General features: G+C 53.4%; 1 protein-coding gene across 8 annotated transcripts in view; it reads left to right on the forward strand.

Moving 5' to 3' along the window:
- The window catches only part of DENND1A (DENN domain containing 1A), a 501318-nt gene that overhangs the window by 453782 nt on the left and 21157 nt on the right, over nucleotides 1-26379 (forward strand). For 6 of the 8 annotated variants that reach the window (XM_035015834.1, XM_035015837.1, XM_035015841.1 and 3 more), the window contains one exon: nucleotides 20561-20620. The exons of the other annotated variants lie outside the window; for them this stretch is intronic. In XM_035015834.1, the coding sequence (XP_034871725.1) occupies nucleotides 20561-20620 (60 nt within the window). The remainder of the gene's footprint in view (nucleotides 1-20560; nucleotides 20621-26379) is intronic. 8 annotated transcript variants of the gene reach the window in all.

The raw sequence follows: 26379 nt of genomic DNA on the forward strand, positions 1-26379 counted from the left end.
TGTGTTTGAAAAAAAAAAAAGTCCTTGCGGGGTGTAATGAGGGAGACAGACTAGCAAGTGGACAGTCCAACCCAGAGTGATGAGAACAGAAGTGAGGTGAGCTCGGGGCACTCAGGGCCCCAGAGAGGCCACCTCTTCACCCCCAGGACCACTCACCGCAGTCCAAGTTGGGCCCTGTAATTAAAAAATATTTTGTCAACAGACTGAACTCACGAACAGTTCATTTGTTTTCTAAAGCAGGCACACGTATCACCACTCAGCGCTCCTGATGAGCCCTGTGGATGGTTCCAGGCAAGAGCAAAGTAAATGGATTTTTAGGGAGCCTCTGCATCCTTAGCCTGGACAGTTTCTTTAAAGCGTTCAAAAATCTCAAATAACTTGAGAATGCCTGTTCCTACCTTGGAAAGTATTTAGGTTTAGAGAGGCTTTAAATAACTCTTTTTTTTCCCCTCCCAAGTTCGGAATAGTTGAGAAATAAGGCCCAGGAGATAGTCAAATGAGATAAAAATGCCAGCTTTTTTACTGATAAGGCTGAAAGGAGAATACTGTTTTAGACCTGAGGCCAGATGGGCTTGCTAAAACTTCACTTCAGAATTAAAAAGACGGAGCTACCCCGCACAGGAGAAGGGGACGATTGCAGGCAGCACCCAGCGGGGCCTGTGGATGCGCTGCTCCGCAGGAAGGCGCCGCGAGGGCGCGTGGAACCCGGAGCATGGTCAGTTCTTCTCCCCAACCCCAAGGGAAGCACTCTCTGTCTAGCAGGAGTGAGCAAGGGGGTTCAGAGAGAAGCTAAGGATCCCCACCCCCCGTGTTTTTCTCTCCTGGGAAGGGGAGTGGACATTCCTTCCTCTCTGGAGGTGTGGAGGGGTGAAGAAGCAGTGTCCTCCACTCACCCCTCAGCCAGAACATCTTGCCTTGACCCCTTCTTCAGGGGAATCAGTGGAGGTGGCCCCTCCATGGAAACTGCTTTGCTCCCCGTGTCTAATAAGGTGGGCAGGCCACTAGGTGCTTTTACATCTGTGCTTATTTCGCTGAGTCTTTACCAGCTGGTAGGGAAGAAAGCACAATACCCATTGTACAAACGAGGAAATAGGCGTGGAAGACGTGCGCTTGAACTAGTAGCGAATTGACACCACGCGGCGAGCAGCACCTCTGCCTCTCGGCCCCCCACCCTGGCCAGGGGCACCCGACTGACCTTGGGAGCCCGTGACTGGGCTCTGGCCCTGCTCACACGCTGGCAGTGCTGTGTGCCTGGCCAGGGGCCAGGACTTCTCAGGAAGTGGGAGGACAGGGCTCCCCTGAGAACATCAGGGTAAACCCCACAGGGCCCCCTTCATGTGTTCCCTCCAGATGATTGATCCTGCAAACGAATTAACTGCCTGCCTTCCAATCTGGTAACTTCCAAAAAGTACATTCTCCCAACTGAGCCAAGGTTTCTAAATCTCTTTAACATAAAGTTTGAAAAGCCAGTTAAACCGAAGCCCAAACTAAGCACTGTCATGTCTTCCAGAGATCTGGGACAGAGGGGTTTGGATACACCCCCAGGAACAGCTCTTGGAATATGGCTGCCTGCTCGTCTGTGCATATGGAGAGATCTGGCTTGACAAGCATGAGCTCGGTCATTTAGTGCCAGTCTCGCACTAGGCTGGAAAAGCTGCCCAGCCAGCAAATGCCTTCTCAGCACCCTTGGCTCCGAGTGCCCTGAGAAACCCCTTCTGCCCCATTGAGCTTGGAAGTCACACACGATTCCCTTCAGTTTAGCCATTGCCTCCCACATATCTCCAACAGATGCTCCCGTGTTCCCCAGACACCTCAAACCCCAAGCCTCCAATCTGAACATACACTCCCCGCCAAACTCTCTCCTCTCCTGCCATCTCCACCTCAGTGAATGGCGCCGCTGTCTCTCCAGAAGCCTGGGTGCACTCACTCTCACCTCGTGGCCTCTCCCTTCTGCCTCCTGGACACTGCTCAGTCCCTCTCCTCTCTATGGCCTCCCTCACAGCTTTGGTTCAAGCTGTGTTGTCACTCAGCTGGACGGTTCCACAGTCTCCTGACTGGCCTCTGGCCTCCAGACTTAACCCGACTACATACCCCACATGGCCTTGCAGGGTCCACTTGAGGCATCCACAAGTGGCCTCGTCACCTCCCCGCTCCTCCCCACCCCCAAACATTCCCTCTTCATCCTTGGCTTGGCACACGAGGTCCTCCATGGTCTACCTGTCTGCCCTCAGAGCAGGTCCCTTTTGTAAATCCCCTGACTCCCCTGGGGAGAGTTAGCTGCTCCTGTCTTTATGCTGCCCTTAGAACTTGGCACATGCAGTGCGTCTCACACAGCCTCGTAATTATTTCTTTAATGCTTGTCCTCCCCTGTGAGAATATGAGCCTCTGGAAAGTCTACCACAAGCCCTGGTGCTGAACTGGCAGGCAGTAAACGGCTTAAGATTTTATTATTGATGTGGATTTTTAAATTGATTAATAATTGATCGATTATTGTTGAAGTACTCGCTGTGTGTCCAGCCAGTTATTTGGTTTTATTTCAGTTGCTATGCTTATAATTCTGTTCATGTGAAGAAGAAAAATGAATATTCCATTAGTGGCCAAAAACTACTTCCAAATCACTTTCCATAAATAAGGGTTTTATTTCCAAGTAGAAACAGCTTTGTATTATAGGAATTTAGATCCTCTTAGTTTGTGTTTTTATGAACTCCCAAGGTCTAGTCCTGTATGCCTCAGGAAAGGGAGGAAGGGGAAAGAAGCAAAGTACTGGGGTACCCACCCCCTGTCCCCAGGATGGGTTGACCTAGGGAGCAGGGGAGCGAGGGAGAGAGCAGGCAAGGGAAGGAAAAGCCTGATGTCCCTTGAATTATATTGTATAAAGCAAAGATTTTGTCTATAAAAGAATAAGCTGCGTGACCAAATGCAAAGTTTGAACTTAACTTGGATTATGGTGGGGTTTTTTTGTTTTTTTTTTTAAGCTTTAAAGACATTCCTGGGGAAGTTGGCAGATTTGAAGATGGACTAGGATGTTAGTCTATACGATGGAATTATTGTTAATATCATGCTTTATGGGGGGTTATCTTTATTCCTAGGAAACGCACACTGAATCATTTAGGGGCAACGTACCAGGACACCTGAAACTTGCTCTCAAGTGGTGTGGTCAAAATATTATGTGGGTGTGCACACATGTACACACCACCCATTCATGGAGACAGAGAGAAAAAGCAAATACAGCCCTTGTCCCCCACAAAAATGTAACTACTGAAAAGGCAGATGCTGATCGGTTGCTGGGGGGCAATGTGGGAGAGGGGACAGAGCACAGGGTTTAGCATCAGGCAGCTGTGGAATTAAATTTAAGCTCTGTTACTATCTAGCCGTTACTAACTAGCCTCAGTGAAATCAGTTTCCCCATCTTGGGAGTGGGGATAATCGAACCCATGTCCTGAGTTGTTGTAAGGGTTCAGTGAGTCTGTTCAGCTAAGTGCCGCACATAGGCCTTCGGTAAATACGTGTATTTCTCTGGCGGGGGCGGGAGGTGTGGAGAAGGGCCAGCTGTCTGTCACCCACTGACCCAGCCGCCCCAGCCGGCCTGGCAGCCCGGCACACGACTGTCGTCATGGCTGTCAGAACACACACCCCTCAGCGGCCGCCCGCCTGCCTCTGCACACTGGTCCCTGACCTGCGTCCCCACAGCTCTGGCTTGCATCACGGAGCAGAGGGCGAGGGGCTGACAGCATGGCCAGGAGATGGCGCTGGAAGGAGCAGATGCCCGAGCTCCTGGCTGACTAGGCGACTGAGCCCGAGAGGCCATGGGGCATGTTGGGGCACCAGGTGTGAGGAGCTGGCAATCATTGTGGTCTGCGGTCCAAAGTCATTTTCTTGGTCTAACTCATCAGCCATGCTTTCGCAGTCCACAAAGCAGAGCTGCTCTTTCAAACCCTGTTGCTTCCACATCCTGTTTTCCCTTTTCCATCCCCCCTCTTTCTGCTCTCTCAGCCCTGTCTGTGTGTGAGAAGGCAGGTGCTACTGTGTGGCCCCCCAGTCCAGCCCCTCTGGCTCCAGTCCAGCTTTTGTACCAGCCTGCAGTGTGACCACGGGCCATTCTGCCTTCAGTCCTGGTGGGGTGGCTCTTCCAAGTCGTTCTGACTCATTCACTGCCATTCCAAAAGCAGCAAGGTCCCTAATTGCTGGTGGCTTTGTCAGGTCTGCCTGGGGAGGGTGACTGGCGGGCCTGTCTTTCCATGTGGACTCACTTTTTCAGAGCCTAGGCTAGCCCAGAGACAGCTTTCCAATGGGAGGTTAACAAGGCCAGGGTTTGCTCCTCTGAGCACACAGGTTCGATTTGGGAAGGAACACTTGCCAGTCAGAGAGAGAACTCAGATTCTGGAAATTCGTAACAAGTGGAAAATTCCGGAGAATTCTGGTTAAGCTTTCTCAGATACTATTCCTGTCATCCCCGGGAGCTTGAGAAAGCCGGACAGTTCAGCACTGGGGGGTGGATTTCCGGACGCACCACAGAAGGGCTGGGAGGTGTCAGTGGCCAAGAGAAAATCCAGGCTCACAAGCAATGTGCTGCCTGAGCTACAGCACCTGGGCCCCATTCAGCACAGGTGAGGATGGCTGCAGGGCCAGGGGCCGGGGTCCGCTCCCTCCCTGACCACCACCCCCCAGGACTTTTGAGCACTTCAGCACCAGTCTGAGCACCTGTTATACACTAGGCATTGGATAGTGTAAGGGCAGTCGTGGGAGGAGTGTGAGCACGACTTGCTCACCGCGTGCCAGGCACTACTCCGAGACCCGGAGAAATGTATTCCAATGCCGGGTGCCATGCTAGGCAGTTCCCAGAGGTTAGCCCACTTAGTCCTTTCAGCCACCCAGGGGAGCCTCAGGTAGCATCTCCCTTTGCAGAGGGGGACACCGGCCAGAGACAGGATAGAGGCTTGGTACAATAGCCAGGATTCAAAGCCATGTTGCTTATGACTAGAGCTCGGGCTTGTACCCCACCTCTGTGCTGAGAACACAGCACCTTTGTTCTGGTGGCCCCAGTATCCACTTCGAACTCATTCCTGGTTCATGAGCTTCTCTCACCCCCATGTCTTAGTGTGTCGTTGACCATCCCCAGAGCTGCCCCACCCCAATTCTGCCAGGACATCAGCCCACTGGACCCCTACATCCCTCTATTTCCGGGGTCATGTGTTGCTCTCCTCAACCGGTCTGTGAGGCACAGGGGTCTCAGAAAACATCAGCAAGCGCTGAGATGGCCGGCCCTTCAGTCCTCCAGAGTGTGGGACCATCCCCTGGGTTCCCTCTCCGATCATGGACTTGCCTGGTAGTCAGAGAACTTAACCAAATCTTAGGGCCCTGCCAGAGTCACCCCCTCCCAAGCCCCCCTGCCGACACCCTTTTTGGGCTGGAGGTACCTGCCAAGTCCTCTACTTCAAGGCCAAGGCCAGTGCTTATCACCTTGTAAGACTCTGCTAAGTGCCTCCCCCCACCAACAGAGTCCCATCCTTTTGTCCCCAGCACACAATTTGTACTCATTCATCGCACTGCTCTTCGTGGGCATCTGCCCCAGGCCAGACCCTATGCTGGGGGCTAGGGGAGGGGGGCGGCCTCCATGAATCAGCTCCTACCCTATCCTCTGCCAGGGATATCCTTCCTCTTCTGTTCCTCCTGACAAAAGTCCCTCAACCTGTCGGGGCCACCTCAAGCGCCCCTTCCCACAGAAGCCCTCCCTGCCACTTCCAAGCAGAGCACAATCCCCTCGCCTGACGCACTGTCCCGAGACAGGGGCAGTATCAGCCTCAGCTCTGTGACCTTGGCAGTCTCACAGGGCCTGGCACAGATGACTTGCCCAGGCAGAGTTTGGGGAATGACCAAGTGGTGAGCGCGTGAATACACGAAAGGCGGCGAATCTCAGGAAGAGGTGGGAAAAGTGTGCGCACTCCTTGAGCAGTCAGTCAGTTCAGCAGAGCGGGAGGAACCAAACACAGGGGTGGCTGGTGTTCCGCAGTGCCTGTGTTCCCTTTTAAACCCCCACGTGCGGTGCCGTGCCTGAGCGACAGGCCTCCTGCGTCCCCCGAGTCTAAGCATGCTGAGCCGCGTGACAGCGGGGCCTCTTTGCTGGGGACTGACCAGAGCCTAAAAACAGCATTTCTTTTAAGGTCTGTGCTGGAGCAGCTCCGAATCCAGCTCCCTGCCAGGGAGATATGCAGCCCAGCAGGACAAGAGCAGGAAATCTGATTCGGCGAGACCAGAGGAGGCATTTTCTCAGATTAGAATTCTCTGTGCCAGAGGTGGGCAGTTTATCACAGTAGGGAAGGGGAAATAAAACATAAAATATTGAAAATAAATTATATCCCACAAGCAAGATCCTGTAGGAGAATCAACTCGGTGTCAGGGGCCGTGCAGGGAGTCCCCACCCCATGGCTATAGGGGGGCTGTGCCAGGAGCTGCCTGTCATGTTGTCCCCCAGCAATCCCTAAGCACGCATGTGCACTAGGTGAATTATTAACCTGGCCGTGCCCAGAGGGAAGGGATGACGGGGACTAACCTAGTGGTGGCACTGGAAGGAGGGGTCAGATGGATTGGGTTGGTTTTCATTATAAGGTGGACCGATGGTGTGGGACTCAGGCCTCTGACAGGCATCACCTCACTTAATCTTCTCCACAATCCTATAAGATTCATGCAGTTGCTATTATCTCCAGAAAGCCAGTGCTCAGAGAGGTGGTATCTTTCCCAAGGTCACACAGTAAGTGGCAGAGCAAGAATTCCAAACCAGGTCTATCTGTTGCTGGGGACCAGGCTCTCCCTTCAGTCTGCCCCTCTCATCAGACCCTCCTCATCATTTACGCCTGGTTCCTGAGGCATCTGGTGGTAGCTGCCGGTGGTTTGGGACCCGCTTAGACTCCAGCAGTGTGGCATAGGATGGCTGCGGTCACGGTCACTCTGTTCTGCCTCTTCCTCACTCCTCGCTAAAGCTCACGGCCACTCCCTGGATTTGGGATTTGGCTTTCTCCCCAAAATAAACCTACGGAGTCCCAGATTCCTTAACACCTTGGTGGGGGGGGGGGGGGGTTGTGTGCAAAAGCCCAGCAGTGCTGCCCTCCTGGTGCCTGCCAGGTGTGGGGCAAGGTGCCCAGTAGGTGCTTGCATTGTCTTGCAGGACCTTGCCCAGACTGGTGCCCTAGGGTCTAGACTGCCCCGCTTTTCAGGAGGGCCAGAGCCCTCGCTCTAATCCCCTGGCTGGTCGGGCGGATTCCAGTTCAAAGCCCTGGCTTCTCCTACCCGACCTCCAGCTCCCCCGACCCTGGAGCAGCGTCAGAGCAAAGGCCGCATGGCAGCCTCCTGCGCACTTGATCTGAGATCGCACGGACCATGTCCCTGATTTAGGTTGTTGTTTTGCCCACTGTCAGTCTGCTTCGGTCCATGTCTTCTGGAATATTGTATCGCATTTGTTTGTTTATACTGCAGAGATTTTTAAAATGTAATAAAAGTACGAAAACAGAATATATAAAAGGGCCTGCTCCCGGGGGATTGTTGATTATATCCCCCTTGAAATGCAAAGTGTGGTAGGGGATTAACATTGCCTGGAAGCAGTTGAAACTGAATTTCTGAGAATTTGCTGCCCATCAGCCGTATGGTTCCATGGTTATAGCTACCTCCTTGGCCTTCCCCGGCATGCCCCAGTCCCAAACTCCTTCTAGGTGGATCCCAGTTTGCACTTGCCAGAGAGTAGATAGTAAATGTTTGCAGACGGACAGTAGGTTGGATCTTGGCAAGACGGTGCCTTGAGAGGCCAGGTGGGATAAAGTAGTCAGCAGAAACCAGGAGACAAGGACTCTCCAGGTGTGCTAACCAGGGGATGTTCTCTCTGCAGATTGGGGGGGCGGAGGGGGCAGGAGGGAAGCTTCTGTCCCAGGGCTGTCTACCAGACACTTTCATTCTCCCAAGCCATGATGACCAGCTAAGAATTCTTCCCCTGCCGCCATCCTGTCTTTGTGACTAAAAATCCTGAAGTTTTTTGCCAGGCAGAACTCTGAGTTTTTCTTTTATGCCCTCTTTAATTCCTTCCTTCACTTATTCAACATATAATGAGGCATGTCGGCTGCCAAGCCCTGCTCGAGGCCCTGGGGTCACAGAGGACTAAGATGTTGTCCTGCCTTCAGGGTACTCATTGTCTGGGAGAGACAGTCAGCAAACCATACAGAAAGGGAAATGCTAATGGACATAAGTGTACTGGCTGGAGAGGGGCCCTAAGATGTCTGGGGGAACCAGGGCAGGCTTCTCAGAGGAGGTGACATTTCTGCTGGATCTTGAAAGGTAAGTTGTATTAGGTGGAGCCAGAGGAGAAAGGGCATTCCAGGTAAAGAGAGTGACATATGTAAAGGACGGGAGAAGCTGGCTCTTCAGAGAAGAGCGGGGCTGGTGTGGGGAAGCAAGAGGCCAGGAGGCAACCGGCGAGGGCTGGGAGCCAAACTGCAGAGGTAGGCAGTGCCCAGGTCTTGGGGAACTTGAAATGTATCTTGTGGGTGTCAAGGAGCCAGTGAGGGTTGTATCTGAGGGAATGGCATCTGGGAAGATTGGCGCTGGGCCACCATAGGAAGGGGTAGATAAATGAAGCAGGGAGGCTGCTAATGAGGCTGCTGACACGCAATCAGGAGCTAGTGGGAGTCTGACCGAGGACCCATTATTGAGGTGAAGAGGAGGGAAAGATTTGAGAGAGACCTGGGAGACAGAACTTGGTGATCTGCTGGATCCTCTCTGTGGGAGCTGTTGGCATTCTCCCTTAGAATGATAGAGGGCTGGACACAGGCTGCATTTCTCTTCCTCCAGCCACCATGCTCCAGTGAGGTTTCAGGCGCAGCCCATGACAACGGGAGCGCCTGTTGGGGTGTGCAGGGCCAGCGGCCATCCCCCTCTGTAGCCCACGGTGAAAGGTCCTGCCGAGGGACAGAATGGCCAGCTTGGAGGAAATAGGGTACAGTGACCACCCTTTCCCGCTTTTGTCCCAAGGCTGTCTATCAAACCCCTTCCTTTTTCTACTTTCTCTGAATCTTGGAACCAGGGTACCCATAGCTTCTTCCAACCTCTCCCCCATCCCAGGGTGTGGAGTGTTAAGACTCCTGCTCTCTGGGTTGCCAGCTCTCCGGTGTCCCAGGTCATCTCCACCACGGATGATGTACAGTATTATGCTAAACCAACTTTATGGGCAGCCCCTTAAAATGCAAGCCTCTGCCCATGATGGATGGAGAGCATCCAGTTGTTTAGCCAACCACTTACGGTTTGTTGCAAACCTGCAAGAACCACACACAGGCGTCTTGTTAGGCCTGTTGCGACAAGGACCCCATAAATAAATAGCAGAGCGTGTCTTGGTGCATCAGGGCTGGAGTATGGAAATAGAGGCACTGTATAAATAATACATATTTACAAAATAAATATATCCGTACGTTTGCAGCCATAACCAAATCACCCAGCGTAACAACCCGAAAGGCTCCGAGGGTCGGCCACGTGATTGGCTCCCATCCATCAGTGTGCATCAGCATTAGAAATGACTGCTGAAGGGAGGGGGTCCTCCTGCCCACTGACCTCGAGGCCTTTGAATTGAGGCAAGTGGTGAGATCGCAGGTGGGCATCCTGACACACAGCTTTCCTGCCAGGGTTTGAAGCCTACCGCAGCCGTGTGTTCCTACAGATGTCTTAAGGTCTGCCGCCAAACAGAAGGCTGATTAGCACCAAGTTGCAGGATGTAATGGGGTGCACCTCCAGGAAGATGGCTGGCTGGGGGCTGGGGAGCGGGGAATGGATTTTCAAATCATGCAGATTTGCTTTGGCTTATGAAGAGAATCTGTGGGTTGACTTTCCAGGTGACTCTCACCAGAGGCCTGTAACTCTCAGCCTTTTGCCCTGAAGGTAGGGCTGGTTTTCAGAAAGGCGATTCCCTGTCTCTGCTGCCCCTTTCTGAGCCGTGAACCCCACTGGGCATCTGGCTGTAGCATTTGCAGTTCCGAAGAAGCAGCTGACAGAATGGCCACTGGAGTGGGCGCCCCTCCCCTTGCTCGTAATGGCACAATGCTGGATTTCAGTATTTTAAATGAAAAATATATGCAGTTAGCTGTGCGCTGACAATGTCCTTGAGGATTTGACAGTGAGATTTTCCAGCAGTTGGTCTTCGTTAGGACCCTGGCGGTGTTTAATAAGGCAGTCGGAATGCTGGCACCTTGGGTTCCTGTTTGTTCTCCGAGGGCTCTGGGGCTGCCGCGGTAAGCACATCGACCAGAGCTGATCATTACAAGGGCGTACGCCACCATGAATAAAAATGTCACACGTTTTCCCATCTCACAGCGGTACAAAATGTCAGTCCTGTCAAACACACATTGCGGGGAGCTGTGTGCAGTCCGTACAAATTGGAGAGCTGCATATTCCCCCAGCCTTCTGATATTCTTCATTTGAAGCTGAAGAAAAACAGTTGTTAACCTATTAGCTAGGATTTTAAACTCTGCTGAGGCGGTGGAGGGGTAGACTTTGACACAGATAGAAACGTATTCCAGGGTCCAGGAATTTTAAAACCCGGTTCTCCATCCATTTGTTACGAGGGAAGAAAAAAAAACCCTCTGTCGAGTGAAACTGACTGTCTTTCTTTAACAGACACACTGGGGAAATTTGGGGATGTTTCACATCTAAGCTTCCTATTGCTTCCCACTTTTGCATTCCACTCAAAAAGTCTCCTGCTTTTTGGGATGGCCCTGGGGCTCAACCTGTTGGACCAGGATACCTCTAGGTGGGGAGTTTTTCCTGATCAAAAGCATGCCAGAAATGTTGCCAGCCTTACGGACTGAGTGACTGGCGTCCAGGGACAATGACTGGTTGGTCCCGGTCCGTCGAATGCTGGGCGATGGCCTCCCTGATCATTTGGTTGCCAGTTCCACGGTCTTGGGCAAGCATGTACTTCGCACGTACCACGTGCGGACCTTGTGCCCGGAGCCAGGGGTCCAGGTGTGAACTAGACACAGCACCCCCTTTGAGGGGCCCACTGTCATTAGGGGAGGGACAGAAGAAAGAAGCCCCACTCTGTCAAGCCAGGAAGAGAAACATGGCTTCCAGGGAACGGAGGGACCTGAGGGATGGGCAGACCCATCGGGTACGTGAGCTTGAGAAGGGCCCACAGGACGAGCACATGATGGCGAAGAGTGGGAGCACGTGAGGGACAGGGCAGGGTCTATATCGGGCCAGCCGGAAAGAGCTGCTTGTGGTGGTGTGGGTCATGAGGCTGGTGGGAGCAGGGCTGGCCTTGGCTAGGCTGCCAAGGGCAGTGTATGGGGCTGTGACCGGCTTCCCAGTCTGCAGGTGGGTGGGGGGGCAAGGGAGCGCAGAGACACTGGCGGCAGGGAGAGCAGTGTGGAGGCTGTTGTGACATCAGACTTTCTCTCCAGAGGCTGTTGTGCAGTCCCATCTGTACCACTGCAAAATCAGGAGAAGATTTTTATTTTCATTTGCTAGTGGCATACTGCATGGGGTGGACATCATTCTGGAGATGATAAATTAGCCTCGGTTTTGCTGAGCTGGCCCCGGCCCTTAAATGCACTGAGCAAACCCTCACTGAGTCAGGACATAGGCCTGGTGAAATGCAGGTGGTGGCAAAGATGGACCCTTCTGTGTGGTCAGAACAGACGTAGCAGGATAAAAAGCTCAGAGGATGTTGGGAGAGACCTCCCCAGGGAGAGGGGAACACCCTCAGTCTTGAGGGGATACGTTTCAGCACCTTCCTTCTGCTGTGTGTGTATCGGGTGTGATGGAAGGACTGTGGGCTTCGTTGGGGTCAGACGTAGTGGGGCTTGGATCCTGGCTCTGCCACCTGTTAGCTGTGAGGCCTGGCCTGGAGGAGTCCCTGAGCCATGTAGGCTCAGTTTCTTCATCTGCCAAACAGGGATTTTACCTTCTCTGCAGGGTTGTTGAGGTCATGAGAGGCCTTCTTGTAGAGCTCCTAGCACGGGACCTGGTACATAGCAAATGCCAGGAAACAGTAGCCCATGCTGGAATCTGAGGGCCTTCTCTCTCCTAACTTCTGGAAGCCCCTCCTCCGATCCCCCACCTCCTGGGAGTGTCACCCAGGCACCCTGGGTAGCACCTCCGACGGCTGCTGTGTAGGCAGCAGCTTCTGCTGGGCAGAGAATGGTTGTGTCAGCAGAGCTCCCTGCCCAGCCAGCGGCCGCATCTGGTGCCCGCCCTCCGGCCGCCAGTGGGATGCCACCTATTCAACCCGAGCAGCTGCACCTGACTAAAAACAAAAGGCTCCCCTCCCCCGCCCCACTTCTGGCCCTCCTCCCTCCCCCCCGCCCCGCCTCTGTCCCCCAAGCGGCTGGGGTCACCCGGCCCCCTCACAGCCTTCCTCACAGCTGCCTCGCCGCTTTTGTTCAGCATGTGAACTTCCCCATCAGCCAAGCTCCTTGCACGGGAAGTAATCAGGGATCTTGACAAGGCTTCAAACCACAAATGCCACTACAAATTAACCAGCCCCGCTACAAAATACTACTCCTGTCAGCATCGGGGAGGCACGCACCGCGCTTCGGGACCAGGCTGAGCTGCCTTTCAGCTCTGCGCTCGCTCACTGCGGAGAAAGTGCCTGGGACCAGCCCGAGAGAATGGCCTTGCCAGGTGACTTGTTGAGGGGACCGAATCCTAAGCATACCCTCTCCAGAGACGACAGCTGACAGACCCCGTGGCAGGTGCTGCCGCTTTTCTCGGAGGGCCACCGTCGGTCCCGAATGCCCCCTCACAGATGGTGCCTCTGCACGGCGAGTCGCAGGGCACGTTGAGACCTCCCTCTGGAGCCCGACAGCCACAGACTGAAGACCAGCACCACCAGCTTCCTGACTAGGTCGTGCGAAGTTCAGCAAGAGATTTCCGTTTCCCCGGCTAGAGAATGGGGATCGTGATAGAGCCTCTCTCCAGAGTTTTAGGACTGACTGGGAGATTCGGAGTAGCAGTGGCCCATCCAGGTGCTCCAAGATGAGACACCACCACCACCCCCGCCCCAGCCCCCCTTTCGCATGAAGAAGCACCTCCTTGTCACCTGGTATGGACAGGTTGGAAACTTCTTCCTCAGCCACCTTGCAAGAAGCGTCCTCCAAGATTACAGCCTGGAGCTTAGAGTTACCTCTGCAGGTGCCCAGGGCCCGAAGATGCCAGGATCCCGTCTAGGGGCCCCGGGCCCTGCCCCGCACTGCCCGCCCAGAGCGAGCGCCGCAGGACCCCAGCGGCCGGCCTCTCCAGCCGTCCTCACTGAAACTCCGAAGCCGAGGCAGGCATTTGATCTTCCCAACAAGCAGGACCAGCTCTCTCAAGGGTGGACGAGAGGATCGCAGGTAATGACAGGAGCTGGGGGACAGGTAGGAGCTGTGCCTGAGAGAGCTGGTTGGGCATTTTAAAGGAGACACTCCACACAAATATAGCTTCAGTACACTCCTTTTTGGAGGCATATCAAAAGGAGCCCTCTTTTATTTCCATATCTTGCATAATAGCATCTTTCCAGTCCCAAGGAGTAGAGGAGCTCTGCTCTCAGCCCAGAGGACCTCTGTAAAGCCACGGAAAGCTTTGTCTTGCTCTCCCAACCAGGGCTGTTTCATGCATAGGTCAGAGCACTGATGTGGCCACTAGCCAGGAAAATTAACCAGGTGAACTCCTTGCTCATTAAACAGTGACAGAGTTTAATTGTGAATTTTCTCTTTCTCCTTCTCTCTTCCTGGCAGTGTATCTGTTTGGGTCACACCCCTAGGACAGAGAAATCCCAGGCATCTGTCCACCCTCCCCTTTGGGGACCCCCGGGGCTTCCTCCTTGTGACCTAGACAGAGTCTGATGGGAAAGAGACTACTCAGCACCATTCAGACACAGGACCTGAGGACCGCCCCCCCCCCCCCCCCCCCCCGCTTTAGGGGGCAGCCTCAGAGGCCAGCTCTCATGCCTCCAGCTGCCATCAGGCACATCCACCTTCTCCAGGCCTCGGAAAGGGGAAGTGCAGGGGCCCTGACTGGCTCCCTAGGCAGGTTGCCTCCCCACCCCAAGCTGTGCATGCATAGCCTTCTGCCTTCAGCAAACCTGGCTGGTCCCTATGGCCTCAGGCATGTATGTTCTTCTACGTCCTTCCCCTTGCGACGACCAGGCTCTGGTTGGCATCTGGCCTGTCTCCCCACTGACTTTGACATTTCACCTTCTGTGTGGCCTTGGGTAGCACCTGTTCCTCCACCCGCTCCCTGCACCTGCTTTCCCAGAAGCCAAATGGGGATGCTGATGGTGACCTTGAAGGGATGATCCACAGTGTGTCCTCCATGGGGACTGAGTCAATCCATGCTTCGCTTCCTAAACAGTCATCCCCTCCCACTTACATCACAGGACCCCTGCCCCAGCCCACAGTTAACTTGAGCTCTTTGACCCTCTTCCAAAGGCTCGTCGTCCACTGCTGTACATGACCCTGGGCAAGTCTTCGCCTTCCCTCATCTGTGAAATGGGGTAATGGCCCTCATTCCCATCCAGAGGATTCCCCTGGCTAGCAAGTGAGCTGCTTAGGCGCCGGACCACGCGGGCAGGAGGTGCTTTGGCTCTGCGCTCTGTGCGGCGAACCTCCCCCCACCTCCCCTCGCACACACTGCACTCTCTGCCCCAGGTCCGTGCCGTCAGTCAAGCATTTTCCACCCCAGAGCCCGGTGCAGGGCACCCGCTCATCCATGCTGCCCAGGTAATTAAGTTGATATTCCAACACGGCTTCCCCTCCTGACCTTTTGGAAACAATGTGTTTTGCTGCATCAACAAATTAACTGCAAATCAGATGCTGTCCTCATAAATGCGGGTTTCATACCCAATGAGCATACTCACCTGGCCCACATGGCTGACTGATGCAAATGCCAAGGGCCGGGCAGAGGCCAAAGAGTTCCTCTCCTCTTTGGGAATTCCGCGTCAATCATATTTCCGGGCTTACCCTCTCACGTTTACATCTTGCCATAGTCAGGTGGCCAGGGGTGGTGAGTTCACAACATGGAGGCCTGAGCAGGGCCCTGTGGCTGGGGGGGACTGCCTGTCCTTAGAGGCCCACCCATCCTCCTCCCATCCATCTTCTAACACCAAGGACACCAAGGCCTCTGATAGGTCCCTCCCTGCCTAAATCGCTCCCAGCTGCTCTCAAGAGAAAAGCCACCTTTCTTAGCCTGATATTCAAGGCCCTATTATGTGACCCCCTCCCCCACCAGCCCATCCAAGGTCCTGGCCTGCCTTATCCTCACATTCATCCTTGCTCTAATCATGTTGGGCCACCGTGGTTCCCCTGTACCGCGAAATTGAACTCCCTACCACGCCCATCCAGTAAGAACGTCCTCCCCTTACCTCCACAGACCTCCACAACCCTCTGTCCCCCCTTGCGTTGTAACCCCTTCTATCAGAGAGGGAGCCCTTGGAGGACAAGACCATATCTTGCTCACAGATGTGCAGTGTATATGCCACCGTTGGTTAAATGAATGAACAAATGAATCATGTCTTCTTTGGAAGGCCCTGGAAAGAGCTGCTCAAATAAGGAAGGGGAAGACGTGAGTCACTCTCTCACGAGCCTTTTCTCTTAGACACAGATCTCTAACAACAGATTCTAACTTCAAATGGATTAGAAAAACCGTATCAGAAAGGATTCCAGGTGACTTTCGAAACTTGGGTTGACAAGGATAGTATAGTACACTAAGAATACCTGCTTGTTTTAGTCCTGCCACTAGCTGTGTGACCTCGTACTAGTCCCTTAACCTCTCTGGGCCTCCTGTTTTCTGCCCCACTATAGCAGGGACGTAACCCTCCTCTAAGTTGCCTCGCTAGGGGATGTGAGGCTCAAAGGAAAGAAGAGAAGCAGAAATGCTTTGAAAGGAAAACACATCATATAAATAAGAGATTATTACTAAAATCCAGTCACCTTCAACAGTACCTTGCTGACAACACACTTGCTTGGAAAACCAAGGTCTTCACATCCACAGGACTTCTCTGAGAAGGCTTGTGAATCCAACGGGGGAACGGAGGATTGGCTGGTCCCATTCATCATCGGGAGCTGGGCCAGAGCCCCCCAGCCGTAATTATACCCCTGCAGCATCCTCACCCTGGTGCTTATGACTGAGGAGCAATTTCCGTTTTACACAAGAGTAAACTGGGACTTAGGTTTAAATAACTCACCCAAGTGGCAGAGCTGGTATTGGGCTCAACTAGAAAACGACGGAGCCAAGACATGAACCAACATCTTTCTAACCCAAAGTATATTTCTGGGGGTCTTAGCTCAAATTACTAATTAGCCAAGGACTCTTTGTACTCTAGGAAAGATTTTTTTCCGTGATGTAGGTCAAATGCCACCAGACCATACATTTCTTAAGGACAAGAATTGTATCTTTTTTTCTGAATCTGTGGGCACTGCCTCCAAGCAGTTGTTCCATAAACACATGTAGGCGGAATCTTTCCACTCTGTGGGAATGAATCTGCTTCCCCAGTTGAACGTGACCTTCAGGAAAACAGGTGCATGTGTTGGTTATCAAAACCTCCAGCCCCCACCATCCCCCCATCCCCCCACCCCAGCCCCAGCCCAGCTGAGGAAGTCCCAGATGAATTGTTGAACGGAACTCTTCTTAGCAAAAGATTGCCAAAGGCCCAGCCTTCTGAACTCACTTAAGAAACAGCAGTCCGTGTAGCCACATTTTGATCCAGGGAATTGGGGATCACATACAACGTGATTTCTGTGCAAAGGTGCCTGGCCCTGGCCCTCTCCGTTCTCTGCTCCTCCCGATTTAAGGCTCTCCTGGGTTTGCCTCCACGTACTCTGGCGGTGGGAAGAGCACTGGATCCACAGTTGAGGCCCGGGACCCGCTCCCAGCACTCCCCATTACCAGCTGGGGGCCATGAGTGGGTCACTTTACCTCTCTGTTGTCTGTTTCCTTGCCCACAGATGGATGTGCTTCTTGCCCCTAGGGCCACGGGAAGAGCTGAGCAAGCTGGTACCAGCCCTGGACTGTGGGCTGAGGTGCAGAGAAGAGTGAGAGTAGGTCTGCACCCTCAGGGAGTAGGGGGGTGCAGGTGGTGCTCCTAGCTAACCTAAAAGATTTCCAGTGTGTCCTGGCCAGATCCACAGCTCCCCAGGCCCCACTTGCAGTTAGTCCTTGACTCCGCTTCCAAGCCCTGGGGCCATGTTCTGGGAAATGATGTGTCGATCCTTCCCTGGCTTCTTTCTTCACCCTCTCTTCCCACCCAGATCGCCACCAGTCACCCCTGTGGTCTCTTCTAATTGTCCCCAGGATACTCGGCTCTCTCCAGCCTATGTCCACTGGCACCTGGCCCTGTGGGAAGTGCTGTATACCCCAGCGGTGGGGCCCTAACAGATTCCCCCCGACTTACTCCGCTCACTTCTAGGTCAGGTGTGGTCAAGAGTCTACTCTCTTCGCACCATTTATAAAGTCAGTTGCAGAAGAACTAGCACCTCCTGGTGACAGTCAAAAGAAAATAAGTTAATTACAAAATCTGGAGAACTAACTTTTTTTTGAGTCTCTACATGTTCCGGGAAGTTAAAGCCAAAACTCGTTTGCTGAGCACCTATTACGTACCAGTACTCTGCTGGCCCCCAGGATAAACAGAGAGATGAGATGAAGAGGCTAAGAACGACAGCCTGTGTGCTGTGAATACACGTGGGCAGGGAAGGGCAGGGAGGGCCTCCTGAGGAAGGTGGTGCTTGAGCCAGACACCAAAGGACAAATAAGAGGCACCCAGGGTGAGACAAAAGGAAATGGAAGGGTATTTTGGGCGAAGAGACCAGCATGGAAGCACAAGAACACATGAAGCCCTGGGGGGAGTTGGAGGGGGAGCTGAGTCGGATGGGGGTGCTGGGGCCCCCGGGAAATGGGGAGAAGCACCAGAGATGAGACGGCAGAGGTCTGTGGGTGGGGCCCAGTGTCTGGAGGGCTCTGAACACTTTGGGTGGCATTTTCCAGGGGCTGTTAACGGCTAGTATAGGGAAAGTGAGTCTGGGTTCAAATAAATTGGAGAAATAGGACGTAGAAGAAGAAAAGTTAATAGGGTTTTGCCTGTTTAAGGTGGGTTTTTTGTTGCAAGACTTGGCAGCCTTTGCCAACTGGCATTGTGAATCTCCAGAAGGAACAAGGCAGCAGACAGCATTTCCCAGACTCGTCTGGCTGGGGAACCCCCTTTTCTTCCTTCATACAATGCATCTACTGAGATGCACTGGGACACGCTGGCCTTCCACTGAGATGATTGAAGCTGGCGAGCGACACGACTGGGCGTGCATTATTTTTAGGTCCCCTCTGGAGCAAGTGTGGAGATGGATGGGGAGGGGAGAGGCCGGAGAGGGGGGGAGCTTGCTAACAGTCGTAGTTGCTAACGTCTACTGATGGCCCTGTGGGACGATCGTGGCCAGCATGGTCTCTCTAAATCTTCCTGACAGCCCCCTTGGGTGGGTGGGGCCATTACCTGCATTTGCAGATGAGGAACGGGGGGCTCAGATGATTAAATCATGGGCCTACAGAAACCCAAGGGTAGGTGGGTGCTGGGGTTCAGTCCAAGGCTGTCTGACCCCAGGGGATGCCCCCGGAGCGCTCTGCTACCCCCACCAGCAGGGGTGGCAATAACTCTGTCAGAGGCAATGAGCCATGAGGACTGTGGGCTGGAGAACGGGTCGCCCAGCAGCAGAGCTGCTGTGAAGTGGGGGGTCATGTGATGGTGGGCTGGGGGGGTATGGATAAGGCAGCAGACTAGGCACTGTGCAGGCGGCTCCCCTCTCCCTGTCCTTTTACTTTCCCCTGCTGAGCAGTGTGATCTGAGAGGCTCCATCCCCTTTTGCCCCATGCTTTTCCTGTAAACGGGGGTAGAAGAACTAGGGCTTAGTGGGTCGCCATGCTCATCTCACTGGGTGGCATCCCCACCCCGAGGTGGCCTCCACCTGAAGACAGGTCTGTGAGCATGGTGTGGCCCACACTGCCAACTAACAGCACAGAACCTGGGGGCCACAGTGTACCTCCCTCCAGACGTGCTCTGGATGTGCCGTGAGGGACTCCAGTCCCCTACCAAGTCCCTCCGCCCACTCTCCCACAGGCGCTGTGCTGGGCAGCAGGGGTCCAGGGACGCCTGAGACCTGGCCCCTACTCTCCAGGAGTCGGGTACAGAGAGTGAGTGCCAGGGCAGGTCTGGTATCTGAAGAATCACTCCAACCCAGTGAGACTCTAAAGCGCTGTCCGAGAGAAACACAACAGGAGGCACAATGCAAGTCACATGTGGAATTCAAAATGTTTTAGTAGCTACGTTTAAAAAGTAAAAAGAAACATGAAATTAATAATATTTAACCAAATGGCCAAAATATTTTTATTCCAGCATATAACCAATATAAAAAAATTATTGAGATGTTTTACATACTTGTTTCAAACTAAGTCTCTGAAATCTAGTGTGTATTTTATGCTTAGGGCACATCTTAATTCAGACTCACCACATGTGGCCATTGGCTGCTGAAGTAGGCAGTACAGGGCTAGACTTTGTCAAATAATAACATAACTTTGTGAACCGTGTGGCTGAATGGGGAGGAACCACCCAGAAGCCTCGAGGGGTTTGCAGAGGGTTCGTGGTCTTGGTCTCGCGTGGGTGCTTACTTTCCTTACTCTGCCTGTCCATCTCCCGCACCTGTCAGGGCATCTACACGGGCAGGCAGTTGAAAGGACAAAGCTTGACTTTCAAAATAAAGGGTCGGAGGATAGAGCCGAGAAGCCTGTGCTCTCTTGGTTTTTATTCAACTCCTAATTTCAAAAGCCAAGTGTTTTGACAATTTTATTTGTTCATCAGACATTTATTTTGCAAGTATTTTTTTTCCTGAGGAATAAGGATGAGTCCCTCAAGGAAATGAACATTTGAAAGATCGTGCAGGGGGCTGATGGGAGGGAGACACTGGGTGATAAGTCCCACGTAGCTGGGGGCACGGGGCAGTGGGAGCATTGAAGGCGGCATCTGACCTACTATCTTGAATGACAAGTAGACATTTACCAGGCAGGTTGGGATGGGGTAAGTCATTCCACCCTGAGGGGCAGACAGGAAACAGGGCATGAGAGCCCAGGGCCATTTGAGGGTCTGCCCAGGTGAGCAAAGATGAAGGTTGGGAGGGGTCTGTGTGGGGCCCAACAGAGCCCAGGTCCAAGAGGACTTGGAATGCCAGCGCAGAGCCTTGTCACCCGAGGAGGCAGGGAGGACAGCAGACGTCTCGAGGCTTGGGTGCAACAGGGTCACGTTGCATTTTAGAAGCTTCCGCTGGCCTGTGTGGAGAATGGCTGGAGGAGATCCAGACGGGAACCCTGCTGGGAAATGATGACAGTGATCCAGGCCTCAGAAATGCACGGGCAGGACCCGGTGACCAGTTGACATGGGGGTGAGAGAGAGCGGGAGGCATCGAGGACGTTCCTCGGGGTCTGGCTTGGGTAACTGGATGCTCCCTCTCATGTGCCCTGTGTGCAAATGCATCAAACCATCTCCATGTGTACTGATGTGTTAAGTTTCGCTTTAATGCAGCCACAAAGACTCCGTCCTCCCACGCGCCCGCCGCCCCCCAAGATACAGCGCTCGAGGCCCGTGAGTAGCCGCTGGTTCCGCCCTCCCGCCTAACCCTGCCTGAGCCGTTCTCCCCGCCTGACTAAACCTCGGGAGTTTGAACTCAGCTGCCTTGCAAAACCAAACCGGGAATTGGGTTTTTCAGCTTCCCTGTCTGCGTGGCATGAACCCGAACTTGCATTTTCTGGGCTTCTGTCTCCTTTCTCCTGAGCCCGTTTGGCAACTTGCAGGTCGGAGCCGTAGGTAGACGCGAGCCACTGCGTGGTGTTTGCCGTGTGTGTGTCATTTGAGCACGTCTCCTAGGTTGAGTCCCAGTCTAGCCAAAGAGCTTTAAAGTCGGGCTCCAACGCCTCTTCCTCACAAAGGAAGCAGAAGTCTGGCAGCAGGGGTCTCGTTCCCACCAGACCGGGGTTTGGAAGTGCAGTTGATGTCCCTTTTGCGGGGTCAGAGGCCACGCCCAGAGAGTCTCAAGCTGCCTCGGGTGGAGACTGGCTTCACCTAGAGCCCCACCCTCCCCAGTGAGGTGCCAAGTCAGGGCGGAAAAGCAGGACGACATGCGACAAACCCCGCAACACCTAGGAATGGGGTGGGCGAGGCAGAGAGACCCATCTGAGGTTTTTCAAGGCAAATGCCATGGAAAAATATGGGGTGTGGGGCCCCATTTTCCTTGGAAGCTCAGACTTTGGCCATGCGGAGGCGTAACCACTGTAACAGGATCCTTTAAAGTGGGAAACTTGCCAGGACCATTTGGTGAGGTCTGTTTACCAAGAGAAGAGTTGCTCTGTCTCATTCAAAGCAGCCACCGCTCCTGCAGCCCAGCAAAAGGGGTCAGGTTCCCAGCCAGCTGCGACCAGAGTTCCCGCAAACCCACGTCGCAGCCCCCACCCTCCCCCTTACAAACGCACGTGTCCACATCCATCCCGTGACACGTGGCAGCCAAGGAGTGCAGGTGGCCAGGCCCAACCGTCTCTGTTTTTAATCCTCGATGCACAAGCCCAGCCTCACTTGGGTGGCTGCTCTCTGCGTGGATGTTGGAAAATTCTGTGGCTCTGTTTTCCTTCCCTTCCCTCACCTCCCCTGTGTGGGAGTTAGAGGGCAGGGGCAGAGGTTGGTGGGGATTTAGATACCTTCATCTACAGCAGTCGTGAGTCTGCAGTTCCAGCTACGTGTGATGGATCCCTCCTGAACCCAGTCAAACCACGATTAGCCCAAACCTGATCAGCGTGGCTACAGAGGGGCCGGCAGGAATGTTTCGGCTCACTGTCACTGGAAGGAAGGCACACAAACAGCAAAAAGAAGCTGCTTTGCGGGACAGGAAGCCCCTTCTGGGTCCAACCACGTGTGATTTAGTGGGAGCTTCAGGACGAGGCATTAGCATGACGGTTTGGGGGGTAGGCACAGCTAAGCTCGGGACCCAGGCTGTGTGGGCAAGTACTGAAGCTCTGAGCCTCGCCTCTCTCTCCCCCGGACACGTCTTCCCTCTCCCTAACGTGCCCTCATCCACAGAGGCTTTGACAGAGTGAACAGAGATGACCGTTCTAGAGCTCGGTGTCTGGCCCACAGCAGTGGTTCTTACTCTGCTTGATGGGTTTTTAAGCCTTACAACTTCTAAGGAATGACTCGGTTTCTTAGTGACTGTCGTTTGCCCAGGATTTTTTATAGTAAGCAAGTTATCCCAGCTGAGCCTCACAGTAATACTATGAAGTAGGCATCAGCTCCACCCATTTTAGAGATGAGAAAACTGATACTTGGTAATTTAACCCAAGTCCCTCAAGTGCAGATAGGTTCACCGGACTCGAGAGCCTGTGGTCTTTCCCGCATACCGAGCTCCTGGGACTCTCCATCTGCATTTCCATGGAGTCCATCGTAGTATAAAATACTGGGGCAGTCGGGCGCCTGGGTGGCTCAGTTGGTTAAGCGTCCGACTCTTGATTTCGGCTCTGGTCATCACCTCAGGGTTGTGAGATTGAGCCCCGTGTAAGGCTCCGTGCTGGGCATGGAGCCTGCTTTAGATTCTCTCTCTCCCTCTCCCTCTGCCCTTCCCCATTCCCTTCCTCCCTCCCTCTCTCTAAAAAAAATAATTTCTCTCTCAAAATAAATAAAATTTTTAAAGGGTGGGGTAGGGCGCCTGGGTGGCTCAGTCGGTTAAGCGTCCGACTCTTGATTTCAGCTCAGGTCATGATCTCAGGGTGATGAGATCGAGCCCCACATCTGGCTCCATGCTCCATGGGGAGTTTGCTTGAGATTCTCTCTCCCTCTGCCCCTCCCCCACTCATGCATGCATGCACATGCTCTCTCTCTCTCTCTCTCTCTCAAAATAAAATCTTTAAAAATAATAATTTTAAAAAACTTTGGCTTTTTAAAAAATAATAATAAAAATAATAATTAGTGACAGCCAGTTTGGCTTTTTACGGAATCTCTAGGGCACTGTTGGGGCTTCGCAAGGATACAGAGGTGAAGAGAATTAACATTTATTTACTGGGGACTTTTTCTGCGCCTAAGACTGTGCCAGGCACTGTATCATTATGGTCTCATATATCCCTACACCAGCCCAGACGAGGCAGAGGCTGTTTCCCCAGCTTGCAGCCAAGATTACAGAGGTAAGAGGCCAGGCTGGCCTTGCAGCCCAGGCCTGCTTCCCCCTAAGCCAGCCATCCAGAGGGTTGCTGTCAGAATTTCCTGCAGAGACCTAGGACCCAAGGCAGGCAGGGACTCTCTTGCAAAGCATGATCTGGGGCAGGACAGGTATTGGAGACCGCTCCCATGGACTCCATGCTGTCTCACCTGTGTGGGGAGTTGTGCAGACTGGGGGAGGCCCAGGCACACCCACTGGCAGCTCAGTACTTGAGAAGGCACGCGTAGCCCGAGAACAGCCCTGCGCCGGCACAGGAGGCAACTAGCCTGGTACTTGGGGCTGTACCAGCCCCGGGTTATGGTACACTAACGAGGTAGGGTACCTAGCGGAACCACTTCTGGGCTTGGAAGTCCGAGAGGCCTGCCCTGATTTGAATCACAGATTGGCAATTCCTGGCTGTATGACTTTGGGCAAGACATTTAATTTCTGAGTCTTAGTTTCATCATCTGTAAAATGGGTTTAGCAGCACCTGCCTGGTAAGAGTAGTGAAGTCACGTGTGTATGGTGCCTAGCATAGTCCCTGGCATGAAGTGGGCACGTATACCCCACTTCTGTCACCCCAAATGCCTTCTGCCAAGCAGGGTCACTGTGGAACTAAACTGGGAGTCTTGGAAGGCTTGTGCTTTCTGGGCCCAGCAGTACCCTGTGCCCCAGCCCGTTCACTCTGCGTGCACTCATGTAAGCCTTTCCAGCGGGCACCACTATCCACAGGGGTGAACCTGGGAGACGTGGGGTATGGAACCCCTCGAGGGCCTTGAAGAGAATGGCCTGCCCTGCACTCATGTCAGGAGCTTCTGGCCCCCAGCCGGGCTTTATCGGGTACTTAGCCACAAACAGGGCGGAGTCTGTTTGGCCAGACTCCTGTCTGGGCAGGAGTGGGGCCATTGGCCCAGGGTGGCAGGAGCGTGGGGGCTGGCCATTCAGCCTTTCTGGAAGGAGCTTTGTAGCCTGGCACCTGTGGCTGGAGTTCAGATGTTACCAGAGGATTTAGATTTTCTTTTTAAAGAGAAGAAAAAGGAAAGAGCAGAAGAAAGCTTTGCCAGTGTCTGGTGGACCAAGGGGAGTGGGTTGGGGCATGCAGGGGAGAGGCAGGTTGTGGTCGGCTGCATGGGAAGCGCTTTATAAGCTCTGTATTTATTATTTCTTGCTCACCATTAAAATCAAATGTACTCGGTGCTTTTGTATTCAATACACATTTAACCCTGCCGACTTAGATTTCTCAGGTTTTAAATCCAGTGGGGAATTGGCTGGTTTCCCAACTTTCCCCACAAGTCCCCCTTGAACAGAGCTCAAAATCCCTGTTTAGCATTTTCTCCCCTGGTGCTGCCGGGATCCCAGCACCAGCGGGGCCAGTCACCGTTGTGTGTGTTGTGTGTGCGTGCGGTTTCTTCCCCCCTCCCCAGCACCCCCGAAAGACGGATGTGATCGCTGAAATAGGACCGGCCAGTTGTCGGCGCCGTCTTGTGGTTCAGGCTTCATTAAACCATTTTGTCCGTGTGTATGTGTGTGCTTCGTGCATGCACCTTCAGCTCCCGTGCGTGCTTCTGTGAACGTGTAGTTGTGAGACAGGGTGAATGTCGGCGCCTCGAGGCCTCTGTGCATGTCTCTGGACGGCTGGCTGGGAGTGTAATTGTGTGTCTGGCTTTGTCCCCACCAGTCAGGTGTGTGTGACTCTGGGTGGGTCTGAGCTGTGCAGGTGACTGACTGTCTGGGTCTGTTGTGCCTTCCTCTCTCTCCCCCGCCTCACTGCCTCCCTGCTCCCCTCCCCCACCCCCTTCTCCCTGCTCTGTCTGTTTTATCATCCCTAATGAAGCAGTCTTCTCCATCGATCCTGCTGATTGCCAACCCATTCCTTTTGTTTGTTGGCTCTGAGCCATTCGGCGGCACTCTGACAGCTCAGCTCGTCTAATTAGCTCTGTTGTTCTTTTTCCCCATGTTTCACCACGTTGCAAGTTCAGTTGAAGTTGCCACAAACTTAATCCCCCCATTTCAGCCACAAGTTCACATTCCTCACCCGCCTTTATGGTAGCGAGGAGCGGCTGTGTGCAAGGACCGGCTGGCGGGCCTTCATATCTGACCTTTCCTGAAACCCCCACCCGGGGACCTCCGGGGCAGGGCAGAATGGCTCCGTCACCCCACACTGCACACCCCACATCCGCCTTTGGGGTGAGAAGTCTGGGGGGAGCATTCCAATGCGGTGATCCTGTTGAGCAGCAAGAGGGAGAGGAGTCTGGCTGTGGTCAGGGAAAGCGGGCCAGAGTTTGAGTGGGGGGGGGATCTAGCCATCCATTCATTCAGCAGCGATGACTGGATGTCTGCGTTGTAGCAGGCCCTGTTCTAACGACACTGATACGAATAGCAACATTCTTGTGCACTTCTTAGATTCCAAGCAGCCGCATCCATTTGTTCCTAAAAGTCTTGCTGGGTGACCACCAGCACCCCAGGCACCACTGAGCAGGATGCTAGGCAAGGGTCAGGTCATCTTAGATGGCGTCTTCTCATTCAGAGATGCCCCATCCCCGTCTCCTTGTTGTTATTGGTAAGGTCACAGAGAAGCCCCCGTGTGCCAGATCCCCGTGGATCTTCGTTCAGAGGAACCCCGTGGAAGAAGACCCCAAGTTTGGTGGAATGCATTTGGTGGTTACCACATCTCTGATTTGCCAAACAAGGCTGAGATCAGACTGGCCACTCCACAAGAAAAACTTCGGTTAGATCAGACATGCAGAGACCTGAGAGTTTGATGAGACTCTGCAAAGACTTGTCTTTCATGCAGCCAACTTCTGTAATCTGTGTTCTCCAGCCATTATGCTGTGTCGCCCACAAATTGCTGGGGGACCCAGGGGGCTCAGGGAAGAGGGCAGGCAGTGAACGGAGTGTGTGTGTGTTCTCCTTCCCTGTCTTATCTGAGAACTTCAGCGATTGTGGCGTTTCATCTACCTTGGCCCCTCATCTGCAGAGTGGGAGCAAACCCCCTGCACTGGGATGTCCGAGAATTTTTATTGGCAACAAAAGTCATAGACAGACTTTCTTGGTGTAGCTCTCTCCAGTCCCTCGCTAGCATTGGAAATGCTCAGAGATGATGGAGCCAAATTTAAAGCCATGTAATGTTGACTGGACCAGATGAGGATCCTTCCAAGGGCACCTA

The sequence above is a fragment of the Mirounga leonina genome, unplaced genomic scaffold (assembly GCF_011800145.1).
Source record: "Mirounga leonina isolate KUSES-001 unplaced genomic scaffold, KU_Mleo_1.0 Mir_170, whole genome shotgun sequence".
Classification (NCBI taxonomy): Eukaryota; Metazoa; Chordata; class Mammalia; order Carnivora; family Phocidae; genus Mirounga; species Mirounga leonina.